The sequence below is a fragment of the Nothoprocta perdicaria genome, unplaced genomic scaffold, assembly GCF_003342845.1.
Source record: "Nothoprocta perdicaria isolate Ctin4 unplaced genomic scaffold, notPer1 scaffold_78, whole genome shotgun sequence".
NCBI classification, from domain to species: Eukaryota; Metazoa; Chordata; class Aves; order Tinamiformes; family Tinamidae; genus Nothoprocta; species Nothoprocta perdicaria.
Window position 1 is genome coordinate 2,490,125 of NW_020456065.1, and position 17,089 is coordinate 2,507,213.

The following is a 17,089-nucleotide window of genomic DNA, read 5'->3' on the forward strand; positions in this document are numbered from 1 at the left end:
ATCTACCGCTAACTAAATATTTAGAATTTTTTTCATAATTAATCACCTTGTTGAAYGAGTGCTTACCACCACTCTACAACRAAGAGTGGTACTGCAACAAAAAGTGGCTCTGCTTAACAAATAGAGGCGCTTGGAGATTCATAGATCATGCAGTTAAGGCTCATACTATGGTTTCTACTGACATGCCACTTTCAGACAGATTCATTGCAGTGCTTGTGAGTTGCAGGTACCAGTGTCACACACAAACTGGAGACCCTGAAAGTTCGGGTACTGTCTGTTCCTCTTTGCTGCACGTTAAGATTTTTCTGCATACTGCTGTTCTCGTAAGGACGTGCCAGTGTCACACTGAAAGAGTTACCAGCTCCTAAAGTGGCTTGTGCAAACCGGTGGCAAGACACCGCACTGCCTCCTGAGCAGTCTGTGTCCCACTGTGCTCAGAGCCATAGGGGTGACAACCCGTGAATGAGCCATGAGTTATGAGAATGAAAAAAAAAATAAGGAAGAGTCAATCATTCATATTAAAAAAAAAAAAAAAAAAAGAAAAAGAAAAAGACAAGTTTATTATACTGCAAAAACAAGTAAAGGTTACTGTGGTTTACAGACAGCAGAGCGGCAGCCAGTCCTACAGTTCAGTTTAGCTCCAAAAGGTCCTGTTAGCAAACATAGCTAAAAGGATTTAAGAATTCTTGCATGGTGTTTCCAAAGTTAAAACCAAATCCTTACGCAAGACTCTTGTTCTTGATCACCTGATCTGTAGTCATACGTAAATGCGGTATTTACCTTCCTACCTTTTTCTCTCTGCCCTTKAAAATCTCCTAATCCTGGGAAATCCCCCTCTCTTAAAAATTTTCGTTTTCCTTATGAATCAAGTTATATCCCCTTTTCAGARCAAATGCTCACTGCCCTCTAGCCACTAGCCTATGTGCGCTGCTTCCTTTCAGGCAAGACTCCATTTTAGCAACACAGACTGTTTAACTACAGGAAAACTAGAAAAGAAATAATCCTGCCTGTCTGGAGGAAAATTCAATCTAAATACTTGCTGCACTGTAGCTCATAACTCATGTTAATTGATAATCCCTTCCTGTAAGTACATATAAGAAAAAGAGACAGTTTAATACTGATGTTTAGCTTACACTTGACAATTCAGTAACCAAATCTCCATTGGAAAACAATGGGCATGGAGGCAAAGCACATCATTAATGCTTAGGGAAAACAATAATTTATTTGAAAGCTRTTTACATTGCTGTTAGAAAGATGTCTTCTAGAAATATGGGGGGGGAGGGGGGGGGAGTTGTTTTTTTTCCAAAATAAAACTTTAAATATATGTATGGATAGTGTGCATTGGATCCAAGTAACCATGAAGCAGTAAGTGGGAGTGCAGGCTTAATCTCAACTTTAAAGGCAGCATTCATGCCCTAGTTCTTTTAAGAATATTGAGAAAGGTAAAATTTCCAACCCTCCAACTTTGCATTTATTAGCATCTACCAAAACGCTTTATCCTGTTGCTGACTGTAGCTCCCCAGAAGATTTTGAAGCTTGTCCCTGCCAGTGACAAGCAGCTGCAGTACCCGCTTAGCCCACAAGACGGCAAGSAGCGAATAGAGCTTTTTCTATGGTTTATTTTCATAGCAGGTCTTAAAACTCAGAAAAATCTCCTCCCCTTCCTCCCCCTCCAAGCTCGCGCCCGTCTCCTAGCAACGCGCCTCGCCGCGCGGCAACGTCTCCGAGCAACGCGCCCGGTCGCGCGGCAACGTCTCCGAGCAACGCGCCCGGTCGCGCGGCAACGTCTCCCAGCAACGCGGGCCGCCGCGCGGCGGTTTGCGGCCGCGGGGCGCGAGGGGCCGCTCGCCCGCCCGCCCGCCCGCCGCCATGTCGTCGCCCGGGCGGGCCGGGCCGGCGGAGCGGACCCTCTTCGTGGGCAACCTGGAGAGCCGCGTGCGCGAGGAGATCCTCTACGAGCTCTTCCTGCAGGTGGGACAGGGAAAGGGGGGACGGGGAGAAGCGGGACGGGCGCGACGGGGGCCGGGTTCGTTCCCCGGCCTCTCGGTAACGGGCAGCCTCGGCCGCGGGCTGCCTCCTTTTTGATGTCTGATACTTGAGAGGCTGTTAAAATTGTATYTGCCCTCTTTGCAGGGGGCTGGAAGGACTGTATTAAATAGCCAGAGCTGCTTTTGACGTTGTTGTTGCCGGTGGTGGGGTTTTTGGTTCTTTATTTATTCATTTATTTATTTTCCAAATTGGAATTTAAASTGCACCTTTAGAGGTCGAGTTACGYAAGGAGGAAATACAGCAACAAAGAGGAGATATGTCCTTTGCAATCTCTTCTTGTGCTGACTACACTCTCAATCGTTTAAAGAAACAAAAACCCATTTATTAAAYGCTACCAATATACAGAAACTTGCTTCAGGGTTGGGCTGTCTTAAGGTACTGGTTCCGTTTCAGTTCTGATCTCTGGCATTTACAAAACCTTCGTGTTTTTTCCTGATTTTTTCTTCTTTCTTTTTCTCCTCGTTCGATCCTAGACAATCTTTTTGAAGCTTAAAGTACTCAGGCTGGACAGTTGAGCCAACAGGATGGTGACAGGTTTGCATTCATGAATCGGTTTTGTTCCTATAATCTCAGAATGAAGCTTGCCTCTATCTGTTACGTCAACAAACTAAAAACTAAAACTAAAACTACTACTACTACTACTACTACTACTACTACTAATAATAATAATAATAATAAAAGATTGTTCCTTTCATTTGCTAACCAAAGCTTTTTCTGCTGATCAGTTCTATTCATCTTTTTCATTTGGAAGTCATCCTATTAACTAGGCAAGATTGCAAGGCATGAGTAATATGACACAAATCTTGGCACCAAAGTGATAAAAATAGGTGGATGCTCCTAGAATCCAGTTCTGCATGCCTGTTCTGCCTGATCTGCCTCAGTTCATCTAACTGCTGACTTCTGTCCATGTCTTTAGGCCATCCCAGTAACACCTACTTACTTTCCTCTTTGTCTCACTCGCCCTTCTCTGATTTTTCTGGCAACAACCTGTGCTTCTGTTTGCAGTGTTKTCCATTCTTGGAGAATATGCTCTTCGGTCTTCATAGTACATTCTAGCCTTAAAATGTGCTCCTGAGCTCTAGTATTCCTCCTGTCAAATGAGGAGAAAATATTTATGATTATTACTTACTTAAATTATTCATATTTTTWTTTGTGAAGGCCACATATTTAAAAGATTGATCTGCAAAGCACATGATTTGGTTGCTTTTAGTTCTTGAAAAAACAGATCTTCTTTACTAGGCAAATAATAATCAGAAGACTAGATATGTCATTTTTAGAAAAATTGTAGAGTAGCGCAGAACATCAAAAATGCCTTGAAGAGTCACTGAAGAAAAATAAACATTTTATTAAAAAAAAAAGCAAACTTCAAGATATGCAGAAACTTAGGTGTTATGCACTACTGTATTGCCTGAAAATGAATATCACTGAAAATAAAAATGGTACATTGTTTTCGATCCTTAGTGTTTGTCTATATTGCTGCTCTATTTTTCCTTGGAAGAGTAGGACAAAAGCAAGGAAATGTTGCTCATATTTTGAGAAAGAAACATCTTACTTAGAATCACAGAATTATAGAATTCTTACTTAAATTAGGAGTAGTTTAYACTCAGATGGCAAGATAAATGTATCCCTTTCAGATGTTGTTATTACATATAAAGGTCTTTATTGTCTTCAGTCTAATAACTTGGAAGAAGACAGCTCCACATCATCACTCTTAATGCCCAAAAATGCAGAATATAAAGTAAATTACTTTCTGTGCCTTAAGTTTTACATCTGAACATATGCTTTGTATTTATTTTGAAACTAATTGTTTATGGACATTTTAATTGTTGTAAAACTGTTAAGCCATAAGTTAAATTGTGTTTTGCCTGAGCTAAACCATGAATACTCCATCAGTGATTCAGACATTTGGTAATTCTGTGACCATATTTGGAGAATTACTTTGTAACCTACCCAGGTCAGCAATTACGTGACATGTTGCATCCTCCTAAATAAAACAGTTGGATCTTACACACTCCTGGCCAAGAGGAAACATCCTCGGGCCCTCTCTTTTCACCCTGCTAAATCAGCTTTACGAACTTGCASACTTTTTGGCGAGAAGACGTTAATTCACTGACTAATATTCAGTCTTGATAAAGATCCGTCATCTTCAACATGTGTTATGAAAATGACAGTTTCTTTGAAAATAGAGCTAAAATTTATGGAATATCACTGCTTTATTTTGGCTCTTAAGGAAATACTAACCTTAGATTAAAGCATTGCAAATGAGTGGAGATGGAATGCCTTTTCAGTGAAGATATTTCAGGCTAGGTTTCCTCTTTTCCTCCTTTTTTTTATCAAAAAGAGTATGTTGTCCTTGATGAGATAAGTGGTTTCTTGATACCTTGCCATACATTAGTGTTAGTTCTTAACAGAAAACTTGTTCTATATGTGTTTAGGGTTTGTTCTGTGAGTACTCCTCTGTATTCAGGTTTGTTCTTACAGTTTTGATACTACTCATTTTAGGATTTTAAACAGAAAGTAATGGAGAAGGTCACTTCTAGCCAGTGGTATTATCAGTTTGCGGAGTTAAAATAGCTGGGCACAAACCTCTATAGCAATTGTGCTGATAGCTGTGTATGTACCACAAATAATTGATAACTTAGTCTTCCCGTATGCATATAACCACATAATGGATATATAACTGTAATCCATATAGCTCTCATAGTTTTGTTTTAGCTGATTATAGAAAAGTGAAGAGGATCTAACTGTGTAGTTATAAGAGAGAACAAACAGAATGATGCTTTAATAGAGAAAGCTCAGAAATAGTGGCCAGCATGTGTGGAGACACATGTTCAAAATTAAGTAATGAAACTTATACTCTTCATTATGAAATACACATTCAAAGCCAGATGAAAAGACACTCTGATAAGTTATATGAGAAAATAATACAACAATTTCTTTCAGGCTGGACCATTGACCAAAGTGACCATTTGTAAGGACAAAGAAGGAAAACCGAAGTCTTTTGGATTTGTCTGCTTTAAGCACACTGAATCAGTGCCTTATGCAATAGCTTTGCTGAATGGAATCCGTTTGTATGGAAGACCAATTAAAGTGCAATATCGGCTCGGTAGGTTCAGAAGTTTCAATGGTTAAGTTTGCCTGAGTAGTTGCTAAAATTAAATTCTAGTTATTTGGAAAAAGAAAAAAAAAAAAAAAAAAAAAGGATTGTAGAGTTTTTGCATCGAGGACTTCTCCAAACCCTCCTGGATGCCGCCCTGTGCCCCATGCTCTGGGTGTCCCTCCTGGAGCAGGGGGGTTGGACTAGATGATCTCTAGAGGTCCCTTCCACCCTTAACCATCCTGTGATTCTGTAATTCTATAAACTCTTTTAGAAAGATAATTAGAGTTGAACACATTGCAGTCCATTCTTTTTAAGAAATGGTAACCTTTTTGCAAGCCAAACCTTGGCTTTTGCATAGGGAATGGTTCATATTTTGTGTCTTCTTTATTTAGAAAGAAACAATAGGTTGGCTTAGAACAGCATAATTTATAATCCAGCTCAGACCACACACTATGGAAAGCATGTTCAACTTTGGCATGGTAGTTTTACATGACAAGTTACACTTAGGCTGATGATAGGCTTTATACTAAGGCCATACCAGAGCTTTTAAGCAGGAGGGACTATAGAGAGAAGAATACAGTCAAATTCATATGCTTCATTTTATGTTTATATAAATAAACTTTCTGTAAAACTAATGATCAAGGCAGTGTTTGTTGCCCAAATACTTAGCTCTAMTGTTCATACTGGAGTACTTGTTCTTTAGCAGGCTGTATAGAATAGCTYCTGTTTTCACTTAAAATGACTGAGGTTTCTAAAATCAGAAACATCTGCCTGCGGATGGGAGGGAATGATTCTGGTTTTGATAATTTCAACAACCCTGATTTATGCCTCTATAAATAGGTTTGAAAAAAAGAACATTTTCATGSATTAAAATGATGATACAGACTTCTGTCTGCTGAGATATGACACTTTTGCCTTTACAACTACTCTAATATGTTAGCTCACCACTCATGACAGAGCACTTTCTGTGTTTTAACTGGTTAATCAAACAGTCATAACTGACTAGTTATTATGCTTTTGTCTCATTTATAGGGAGTTCACACTCTTCAGAACTGAACAACCCTGCACACRGTTTTGACAACCCTGTTGACACATGTTCACCTTCATATAGGTAACAAATATCACATGTGAATTTAATTGCATGATTGCTTTTTAATCTCATTAAAAAGTGAATTGATGTGGTAGAATAAGGTACTGTGTTACAAAGAGTAGCACTATCCTTCAAAAATATGATGTATAAAATGAGAAAAATTATCCTTTCTGATATTATTTATAGGAACAGAACAAGGTCCTAACACAGTAAAAATCAGAATATAACAGAAAAATCAGAATATAACCCAGGATTCTCTTCAAATAGTTTAAGAGGAAATATTTTTAATGTAACATATTTTAGCACATTCATGTGACATTCATTTTTGTCCAAAACACACACATTTAGCAGAGACATTAATGTGCCTCCATTCTAAGGCACAATAATTGATTTCTATCGTTAAGACAGATTCTTAATAACTGTACTATATTGCCATAAAAGATTCCCTTTGATTTTAATATGTTGTATTTTAAATTTGCAATATGGAATCAGTCTGCAGACTCTTCATAAAAGCAGCCATAAGCCTACTTTTGACTGCATCCAGAGGTTCAAGCAGCTTTGGCTTTCCAGTCTTCATTTGTTTTTACAAGGTATAGAAACAACAAAAGAATATTGAAGTACAGTGTTCATACTAGAAATGTTTCCATTGATAGTTCCTAGGGCTTAAAGTCTAATAATGGAATTGAGCTTTAAAAAAAATTATATTCATAATAGTTTCTATTCATAATGATGTGTATTTGCACGAGCAGCTGTCACACATATGAAGGCACAGGCACAAACTGCCAAAGGARTTACAAACACCCTAGTTTCAGTATTTTGCAACATTGCAAATTCAGTATTTTTGTTCAGAAGTGTGACAGAACCCTGCACAGGAGCTAAACTCCAACAGATAAATYGGAAACTCTTTCGAGTTTGTGACCTTAAGTAGATGTGAAGATGATACACAGACTGAGTCTTAGGATGTATTTTCTTTGTCTTACTATGCTTTTTTTCATGGAAATTCAGTTGTTAACATCTTGATCCTTCTCATGGATGTACTTSTTCTATCCCAATAGTTAGATATCAGCACTACAGTAAGCAGTATTTGGTGAAAGGCTGTCYTTTGTTTATTTGCTTGTTTAACCTAGGTATCAAGAACCTTATGGAAATCCTCCATTTCCTGTTACTCCGTTTCCAATGAATAATAATTTACCTCAGGACTTCTCAGTCTTTCAAAAGACAGTGAGTTTGTACTAAAAGTTATAAATGGGGGAAGARGGGAAGCAAGGGGAATCTGTGAAGTTGAAGACATTTTACTTTTTTGCAAATAAAGGTGCTTATATGATACCTCAGAATGTACTGTAGACTACAAACTTTGACTATATGAAATCAGTTAATTTTATCATTTAAGGATACTATAATAGAGAAACAAACTATTTTTTTTTTATTTTAAGAATGTCTTTAAGTCATAGAATATCTTTAAAGTATTGCTTAAGATATTGAGAAAATCTACAGGAGGAATTCTTTACTGTTTCTTGTTCCATGCCCTGTTGTTGAGACAAGCTAACCTAGAAGAATGAGAGCCATGCAAGCCATAGCCTTTTCATACCCAGGAATTCAGTCAGGGAGTCTCCTAACTCTCCAGCATGATTCAGATTTGCCCACATCTAAAACATCGCCCTATGTGAAAGCAAATGAAAACTCCCATAACAAACCACCACAAGCAATGACAGAAATGAGTCAGGGCAACGATTATTGTTGAACTCTGCGTGTTCATGTCTCTGCAGCTCTCACATGCATTATTTGCTTTTATTGCACTAAGAAGCAAGAAGTGCTACTCCAGTTCCTCTCTCACAGAACATGATGCTACTGGTCTGTTCTTCCTTAACTCATCCCTACYGAGATATTCCGCAAGGCAACTGCAGTAGCTTCTTCACATGGCAGCCTTTTGGGCAAATCCAGCTGACCAAACGCCTTTGTGGAGCTTCTAATTCTGATGAGCCTTGATCAGTAGTAATGAAGCTGTCTTTTAATGTGGGATACTGGAGGCAGTATTGGTACCASCGAGTCTGACTGGAGGATGATCCAMCACCTTAGCAGAAAAGGTCAACTTTGGTCAGGTTATTCCTGCTAGCTGCAGCCTGAGGACAGAAATAGAGAGGGGCTGGCAGTCTCCAGTGAGAACTTGTTGCTCTAGGCTTAGCTTAAGTAGAATGAGCTCTTCTCACATGTTACCCCATACACACATATCCCTCACCTTTATTTGCATGGGCCAGGCACTTAATTAGTACTTATTGCCAAGTACTTAGGAGTCTGCACATAGGACATACACTGCTAGTCAGTAGGAAGTCTTGCTGTCAGGAGAACACTTGTCAGTATTTTCAGATAGAAGCTGTAATGCATGCAAATTTAAGCTCTTGAAAACTTTCTCTGAACAGTATTAACATTTTTTTTTTTTTACTTCTCTTAGATGAACCATTTTTTAGGACAACAGTACACAGTACACAGTCCAGTGGGTCAACAATTTCCTTTCAATCAGATGATTTCACCACTGCCTTCAAATTCATTCTTGCCTTCCTGTCAGAATCAAGTTGCAAATTTTAAGCCTGGACAAAATTCTTTCAAGTGGGCCCTGCCACACTCCAGTGATTCTGAAGTGTACCAGAAGGATGAAAGCACCTCCAAAAGAAAGAGAGAATATCTAAGTTGTGACAGTGACAGTTGTATTGAGAATGACAAAAAGAAACACAGAGAATGTGATCAAAATTACAAGTGCAAAGCCAAGAAGAAAAAACATTAATACTGTGAAATGGATTCATTCTTTCCATGACTTAATTGCATTTTGGGGGGGGGGGGGGGGGGGGGGAGGTGGGGAGGAGAAATTGTCTCTCTTTGCACTTTATTAGGAAAAGTAATTCTCAATGTGTATGATATTATATTTGAAATGTGAAATGTATAAAGTATCCTAACACTGTAGTACTATTTAGGATATAGGAAAAAATTTAAGAAGATGAAATTTTCCTAATAAAGGGAAAAGAGTATTTTTATTTTCCCCAAGAAACTGTGGAGAATTGTTATTTCACTATGTACTTCCATTAMATTTCTGTGTTAATTTCAGCCATTCATGAAGCACTTCTGTCACCAGTGGATGTATCTTGAATGTATTATTGTGAACAGTGTAATTGTCTGAAGATGTTGATAAAGTCAAAGCAATGAGCAGGACAGAGATTCTGAGTGTCAGATCAAGATTTTATGTTTGGCACTAAAGCATGAACAGCATACATTCCCTTCCACTAAATGTAAGAGTCTTTACTGACTTAGCTCTGGTGTTATTTATAGTAAAGATCTATAGATATTGTACATACGCTAGAGCTGATTTTTTCCAGTTAGTAGTTTTGGGGGGGGRTAAAATAAGGTCACTTGCAGCAATTACATGAATTGCACGTGTATCAATACTCAAATGAATGTGTATACTTTAGACCTTATACTTTAGACCTTCAATATGAACTSACAAGAACTATATGAATATATGCATCTTTCTGTAAATTTATTTTCTAGTGCTTGTTTGGGAATCACAGAAGTATTAAAGTTGGGGGAACTTCTGGTGATCATCTAATCCAAACYCCCTGGAGTACGCCACACAGGATCACTTCCAGGCAGGTTTGAGTACCTCCAGAGGAGACTCTRCAGCCTTTCTGGGCAGCCTGTTCAGGGCTCTGTCATCCTCAATGTTGAGAAGTTTTTGCTCATGTTCAGCTTCCTGTGCTTCAGTTCATTGCTGTTGCCTCCTGTCCTGGAGAAGGAGGAACAATGAATTTGTTATTTGTAACAAATGATGAAAATGTAATGGAGTATCTCCATTAGAGTTCTCTTTGGTAGCATAAGAGCAGGAGTCAGGTGAATTTCTACTGCCTATTAAGAAGAAAAGTCTTCTTCTGTTTAGCAGAGAAAAAAATAAACTCACATGGTGGTGAATCAAGATAGTGAAATGATCTATTCAATATCTTTCACAACTTCTAACTCCTCACAGTTACCATCAACACTTGCAGACAGATACAGACATTTAATACAAGACAAAGTATGATGAAACACTTGTATGATACTATTATACGAGAAAATGAAAAAAAAAGAATTTTCCACTATTTAATACTGCATAAAATTAAGTCTACCATTTAGATTCCAGTGACCTTCGCAGAAAAACTAAGTTCAACCATCTCCAGAAAGAGTATATACAAAATTCTACACCTTACATCTTTAAGAAACTCTCAGTCTGCCTGACTCCTTTTCCCTTTTCCCTTTTCCCTCCACTCTTCCACACAAATGCCTGCAACATCTATCTTTTATTCTGTCTTTTCATGCTGACAATTATCATCAGATCAGTAATTTTAGATTATAATCTAAATAATCTATGTTATAGATCTATAACTTTAGATAGTATCAGTAACTTTAGATTATAACCTATATAATCTATGTTATGTAAATATTATCCAGCTTCTGGTGAAATATATGACTAATATACCAGTCAGTTGCGGATTACAGAAGCTGCTAGGATAATAAAGTTAACAAGAGAAATACACTCAGTTTCTTTAAACTTAAATGTAAATATAGCTAAGTAGAGTAAGCATAGCCAAGTAGAGGAAGTAGAGGAAGAATATGTTAACATTACCTTGATCTTGCCTTTACCAGATGAAACCRGATGGATTCCCAAACCAGAATTAGCTTAGATAAACTTTAGACCATGATAGTATGTCCTTGACCATCTTCCCCAGAAGATAGGTTCAGTAATCTGCTGTGCACAATTTTATGCCAAAAAAATCACAGAATCACAGAATGGTTGAGGTTGGAAGGGACCTCTGGAGACCATCTAGTCCAACCCCCCCTGCTCCAGCAGGGACACTCAGAGCACGGGGCACAGGGCGGCATCCAGGCGGGTCTGGAAGATCTCCAGAGAAGGAGACCCCACAACCTCCCTGTACCGGGGAGATCACACATGATCAAATGTGAGCTGTGACATGTGAGTGTGACAAAAATGTCACACATGATCATATGTGTGTACATGATGAAGCAGCCATCCTATTCTARAGATGATTTTTCTTAGCCGCTTTCTTCCTAGTCCTTCTCTTTTTGTTCCCTGCGGGAAGCGGGAAGCATGGGTTTGTAGCACCTCTCAATAGCCGCTTAGCCAGAACCCCTCAGTGTGTTAAGAGAATATGTAGSCATGGTGTGTCACAAGGGGAGCACTCGGGACACGGCCAAACTACTCGTTTACATGCGATCCAACAGTACAAGGCAGTGACCACACTATGGCGCTCCACTTCAAACAGGGAACCGATGTGTACTTGGGTTTGTATTCGTACAGGTTTGTGATTGTAAGGGTTTGCGCTTGTATGGGTTTGTGATTGTAAGGGTTTGCGTTTGCACGGCTTTGCCTACGCGTTTAACGGCCGTTAACGGTCCCGCGGGGCGGGGCTCGGCGGCCGTCGCGCCGCCCCGTTCCGGCGCGAAGCGACGCGAGGCCGCGGCCGCCCCGGCGGCGGCTGCAGCGGTGCCCGGGGCAGCGGGGCCGCCATGGGCGCCTCCCGCGGGGCACGGCGCGGCCTCCACGAGGTGAGCGGCGCGGCGGGGCCCGGGCGCGGCGCGGGGGGGTATTTTATTAGAGTGCGTGCGCTTGGGTGAAGGAGGCTGCCCGGTCTTAAGGGATCAGGTGTCGGTTCGCTRCGTGCTCGGGGTTACTGGGCTGCTGTCAAGGGCTGCGAGAGGTGGAGAGCGGCTGGTGGGACCACGACGGATAAAGTTGGATGCGGCGGGGCCTGCCGGCACCGGGAGCGGCAGCCTCGACAAGCCAGAACCAGAGAGGGGCCTGTCTAAATAAACACGGTCAGAGAATCCCATAAATTGCTTGTTGGAAGGGTGGTCAGGCTATGATGGAACCCACATGACTTCTATAGGAAAGCAAGGTTTCAACCCCAAGCTGCCAGGCAGTGAAGGAGTGCCGGCTTGGATTTGGATTTCCTGAAGGTTTTTTTTTTGTTGTTGTTGTTTTTTTTTTTTTTTTTTTTTTTTTTTTTTTGGTCAAAATGCACTTAAGAAGTGTTATGTGTTGCAGGTATGTCCTGGGATACATACTTTGAATTTATAGGCAAGAGAGAATATTTTTAAGACCAGAGTTTTGTTCAGTGTATCTGTCCCCCTCACTCCCCTCTGCTTTTATTGTTTTTTTTTTTTTTTTTAAGGAAGTGCAAACTTTTCTAATGGCAGAAGTGGGAGCAGGACTTGACCAAAGCCAATAGATGGCCATGCCCACATTTCTACCATTCTGCATTAGTAGAAGTTAATAAGTAAAAAYGCTGTGTGTGGATTTAACCTTTCGTAATGTACAATGACAGACACATAAATCTGATACCAAAGGGCAAGCTTCTCCATCAYATGCACAGCAAGCTATGCTTTTTGGTACAGAGACAACTTTTTGGGTGCATATGTGCATTTATTTCCAGTGTGTTTATTTCTTTAGCTTTTTAGGTTTTGTTTTATTTTGACTGAAAGCACAACAAATTACTGTTGTGAAAACATACAGGGTCTTAGTGCACCAGTACTATGTATTTTTGACAGATGAGTTTTTATGCCACCTACAGCACAAATCTGTGAGTGTTAGAAATCTGTTTCTTGTTAGAAATGATTTCAGTGTGACACTTAAGTTTCTGAGCCACAGAAATTCCTCTTCAGGTGTGCTGAGGGTGTGGATACGAATTACTCAGGAAGTGTGGGAGAGTTCATATTTGCTTTCCTTTCTTACACATATTTCAGCAGACAATGTATGAAATTGGCAATGACACAATCTTTATATTCCCCTCCCCTTTACTTTATATATATAATGTAGTTTACACATTAGTAGTCCTTCCTGTCTTAAAATACAAAGGGAGTTTGCTGTTCTCCCAATAGGTTATCAAGTAAATAGAAAAAAAAATCAGGCTTTTGAGGAAGGTTTATTTATATTGTGTATGATTTACTGTTCATGTTATCATTCTCTGAAGTATGCACATGCAGTGTAAAGTCAAGCTAAGGTGGTGATTTATGTTTTCTTAGAGAGAGGGAGGTTCTTTTATTAAACTGCTGTACATTTCTCTTGTACTTCATGCCTGGTGTTAAGAGAGAAAGAGCCTATTGATGGTGCAAGTAATGAAAAGAGTTGCACGTKTAGCACAGGCCTTGGGTTGGACTGGATACCAGCAGGGAAGCAGGAGGAAGGGACAGAATAGGGCAGGAGGAGGAGACAGTCTGGGAGGCCAGTCTGAAAAAAAAGGTGGTAAATACTGCTGTGAAAAAATGTTCTGGTAATTTGTAAAATGCTGAGTAAAATTGTAACTAAAATAAATAAATATATATATAAAACATAATATCTTTTTTATTTTTATTTCCACCAATAGCTCTCATTATAGCTCAGAATTAAATAGCTTCCAATAATTATATTTCTTGTAAAATTTTTTTTTTTCTAGTAGCACTGATATTTTTTTCATTTTTTTTTAACAGAAAAGCAGCCCTGAAGAAGGTGTTTTTCTCTTTAGTAAACTAACGTATTCCTGGTTTAGCAGGTGAGAATTTAATAAACTCTTTGCTGACGTTCACTGGTGTTCACTGAATTGCAGAGCATACACCCACATTCCGCATACCTTCCTTTAGACTCAGCCTAGAATCTGAGCCTGCAGTTACTGTTTACTTCCTGTAGCCAAATTAGGCTATCCTTTGTATTTATTATCTGTGTTTATCAAAGATTATAACCCCCATATAGAGCCTTAGGTGTGATAAAACAATTTTCTAGATCTGCAGGAACAAATACTCATTAGGGTATCTAAGGTAGTTTCCAAGTAGGTGATTTCATGCTTGATCATGACCCTTTATGACAGGCCATATGTTCTTGTTACTATAGATCACCTGCTCACAAGCACCACTAAAGCACCTCTGCTTCTTGGGAAAGTTTTCCACCCAAAAATAGGAACTGAAAGTTCAGCTACATCAAGTTACGCAGTTTCCTTCACTTGTGATGCACAATGGTATTTCAAACAACTTCATCTTTTTCTTTGTCTCCTGACCATTACTCATCCTTGCTGCTTTTCAATCAGACACATAAACTGAAGAATTCAAAAATCWAAGAATGAGGGGGAAAAAAAGTGTTTAAGAGTATTAGAACTACTTCTTGTAGTAGTTATTCAATTCCAGTATTCAATATCACTAATTTTAGTGAAAAATTGAAAATAGTATTTACTGTTAGTAAATGGAGAAAAAACAATAGGATTATTTCAAGGGTTCAGAGTTTCTTTGGAAACTGTGGCCCTCTGAAGTTCAAGTTCTCTGTCATTTTCAAGGAAGATATAATTTTACCAGTTTCATACATTGCTAGAGCACGAATATATTTTTTTTTATTTTTTCTTCAGAGATTTGGCAGTATGCTTAGTACAGCACTTTCGTATTGCATTTATTTATTTCCTTYATTTTACAATGTTCACCCAAAACATCAAATCAAGCTTACTCGTCATAGTTTTTAATTATTTCCACAAAGTTTAGCAAAAGAGAAGAAAATAATGTAAGATTTCTGTCCAGCTTGATGTAATTAAATATTTAAGTATTAGAATACTTATGTACCTTATACACCTTCTTTCCAGTCACAAGCAAACAAAGATAATGAATTGTTAATTATATACTTTCTTTAAGTGCTTGCACTCTAAATAATGATGTTTCAACCCTATATCATATTTCCTTAGCCTTGAGGCAGTTTGGAACTCTRATATCCCAAATAATAATGATATCCTGGCTTTGAGGCAGCAATGGGTTTTTTGGAATTGAGTTGTAAACAGAAGTCTAAAGAAATACAATATTTTCCCCCAAAGAAATGTGGACAGACTCCCAGGTGCAAGTTTTCCTCAGAATTTGCTGTTCAAGGTCTTACTTCAAGTGAATTTCAGTATATGTAAGCTGATTATAGCTAGGTACCCCTTTAGTCTGCAGCCTTTTATAGAATTATAGACAATGTTGAATATAGAATTAATTTGTATACTGTACATAGTATCGTTAATTTTTTGAGTTAGAATTTCTGCTTTTGTGTGCTGTGTTTTATGCCTGTGTTTTATGTCTGAATTAATTGCTTTCTTTTAGGCTAATATCTATAGGCTATAAGAAGCCATTGGAGAGGGATGACCTGTTTGAACTGAACAAAAGTGACTCGCCATACAGTGTGTGTCCCAAGTTTGAAAAGCAATGGAGGAAGGAAATGCAAAAATCAGCCACTGGATTAAAGGTAGTGGTAATTCTGACAATAGGCACAATTCTTTCCTAAATTTAAGGAGTCTAACTTCCGGAGGAGTTTTCTCAAAACTTAGTTGTTTGTTTATTCAGCAGAACACATTTTATGAATTAGAAAAGTCAATCATGATTGTAATCATTCTGTTGTGGCTATAGGATTTTTTTTTTGAATTCTTAAATTATTTCTTAATTGATTAAATTAAACATTGTTTTGGGAGCATCTGGGACCACAGGTTTCATATTAACCCGAAGCATTTTAGAATAGTTAGGAAGTTTAAGAATTTATTGGGAGAACAAGATTCAACCATAATCTGTAGTAATACTTTCTTTTTTTTTTTTGCTTGAGTTTTCGTGACTGATTTGTATATAAATCCTTGAAATTTCAGTTACAGTTATTTATTTGTTGTTGTTAAAGTGCATTGTGAGTTCCATAATGCTAGGAAGGTCATGGCAGTGAGGGCTTAACTAACCCATAAAAGTGTGTAGCTTAAGAAAACTGGACTCTTGTAGAGTCCGGTTTTCCAGTATTTCTTTAGTATTTCTTATTTGTACTTATAGATTTATCCTATCTTCTACTGACCACAAACTCGCCCGCACACTTTCTGCCAAAAGCCTTCAGAAACATTTTTCATGTAAGGTCAGATACTGTTGTTAGAAACAAATTAATCTTTAGAAAATAATCTGTCCTTTATTATTGTAATTTCTAAGAACAGCTGCATTACTGTTTTGAGCCCTGGCAAGGATATCTGTAATTGTTCATAAGCTAAATTCAAGCTGAAAAAGAATATATTTTTCAATAATTGAAAATATTCTGAAAAAAAGTAGAAAGGAAGTAGAAGTTAAAGTTGTCTTTAAACACAAACATTACTGTGAGCCTATAAATAATGCATCTCGAGCTTCCTTGAAGACTTCCTCTGTTGTGCCCATTAAAATTTTTGACCTGAGAAAATCAGTTAAGGGTTAAAGTAATTTCTAACAATAATTGTGGATGGTTGGGATAGCCCAAGAAACCATATTCACCCTTTCCTTAGACTGCTAGCCTTCTAAATAAAACTATGCTTTACTTCTTACATAAAAGCTTGTATTCCACTTCCAGTGATGGAAATTAAGTGTTTTTGATTGCAAGGGCAGTGTTGGTTACAGATGGACACTAATCCATTTCTTTTTGTGTGCATGGGAAGAGAGAACGTGATTTCTTCTCTAATTTCTGTTCATATTTTTGTTATTTCACAGGCATCTTGCATCAAAAGAATTCTGTTTACGAGAACAAGTTCCTCTAAACCATCTTTGCTTTCCCCGTTGTGGCAAACTTTTAAATTTTTGTTGATTAAAGTTGCCTTTCTGAAAGTTACAGCAGATACTCTGGCTTTCACGGGTCCACAGATAATGAAGTAAGTTTTTAATGTGCTTTACTTTATGTTCAAAGACTAACAGAAAAAATAAAGTTAAAAGATTGCCAGTATCAAAGCCAAGCTTAAGAATTTTGCCAAGATGGTTTTACAATGGTCATCTCTATGTGATTCATCTTTATTATTGAAGGAAAGCTCAAATAATCACAACTTTCTTAGCCAAAGGAC

General features: G+C 38.3%; 2 protein-coding genes across 2 annotated transcripts in view; both read left to right on the plus strand.

Moving 5' to 3' along the window:
* Positions 1 to 1,869: 1,869 nt before the first annotated feature.
* RBM11 (RNA binding motif protein 11) lies at positions 1,870 to 9,056 on the plus strand. Its single transcript, XM_026051650.1, has 5 exons — positions 1,870 to 1,971; positions 4,993 to 5,155; positions 6,182 to 6,260; positions 7,367 to 7,460; positions 8,689 to 9,056. The coding sequence occupies exons 1-5, from the start codon at positions 1,870 to 1,872 to the stop codon at positions 9,016 to 9,018; spliced, it is 768 nt and encodes a 255-aa protein (XP_025907435.1). The 3' UTR covers positions 9,019 to 9,056.
* A 4,695-nt stretch (positions 9,057 to 13,751) lies between these two features.
* The window catches only part of LOC112957882 (multidrug resistance-associated protein 1-like), a gene marked incomplete at its 5' end in the record, with an annotated part of 30,168 nt that continues 26,830 nt past the window's right edge, over positions 13,752 to 17,089 (plus strand). Inside the window, 3 exons of the mRNA XM_026051644.1 lie at positions 13,752 to 13,807; positions 15,366 to 15,507; positions 16,746 to 16,903. Of these exons, the coding sequence (XP_025907429.1) occupies positions 13,752 to 13,807; positions 15,366 to 15,507; positions 16,746 to 16,903 (356 nt within the window). The remainder of the gene's footprint in view (positions 13,808 to 15,365; positions 15,508 to 16,745; positions 16,904 to 17,089) is intronic.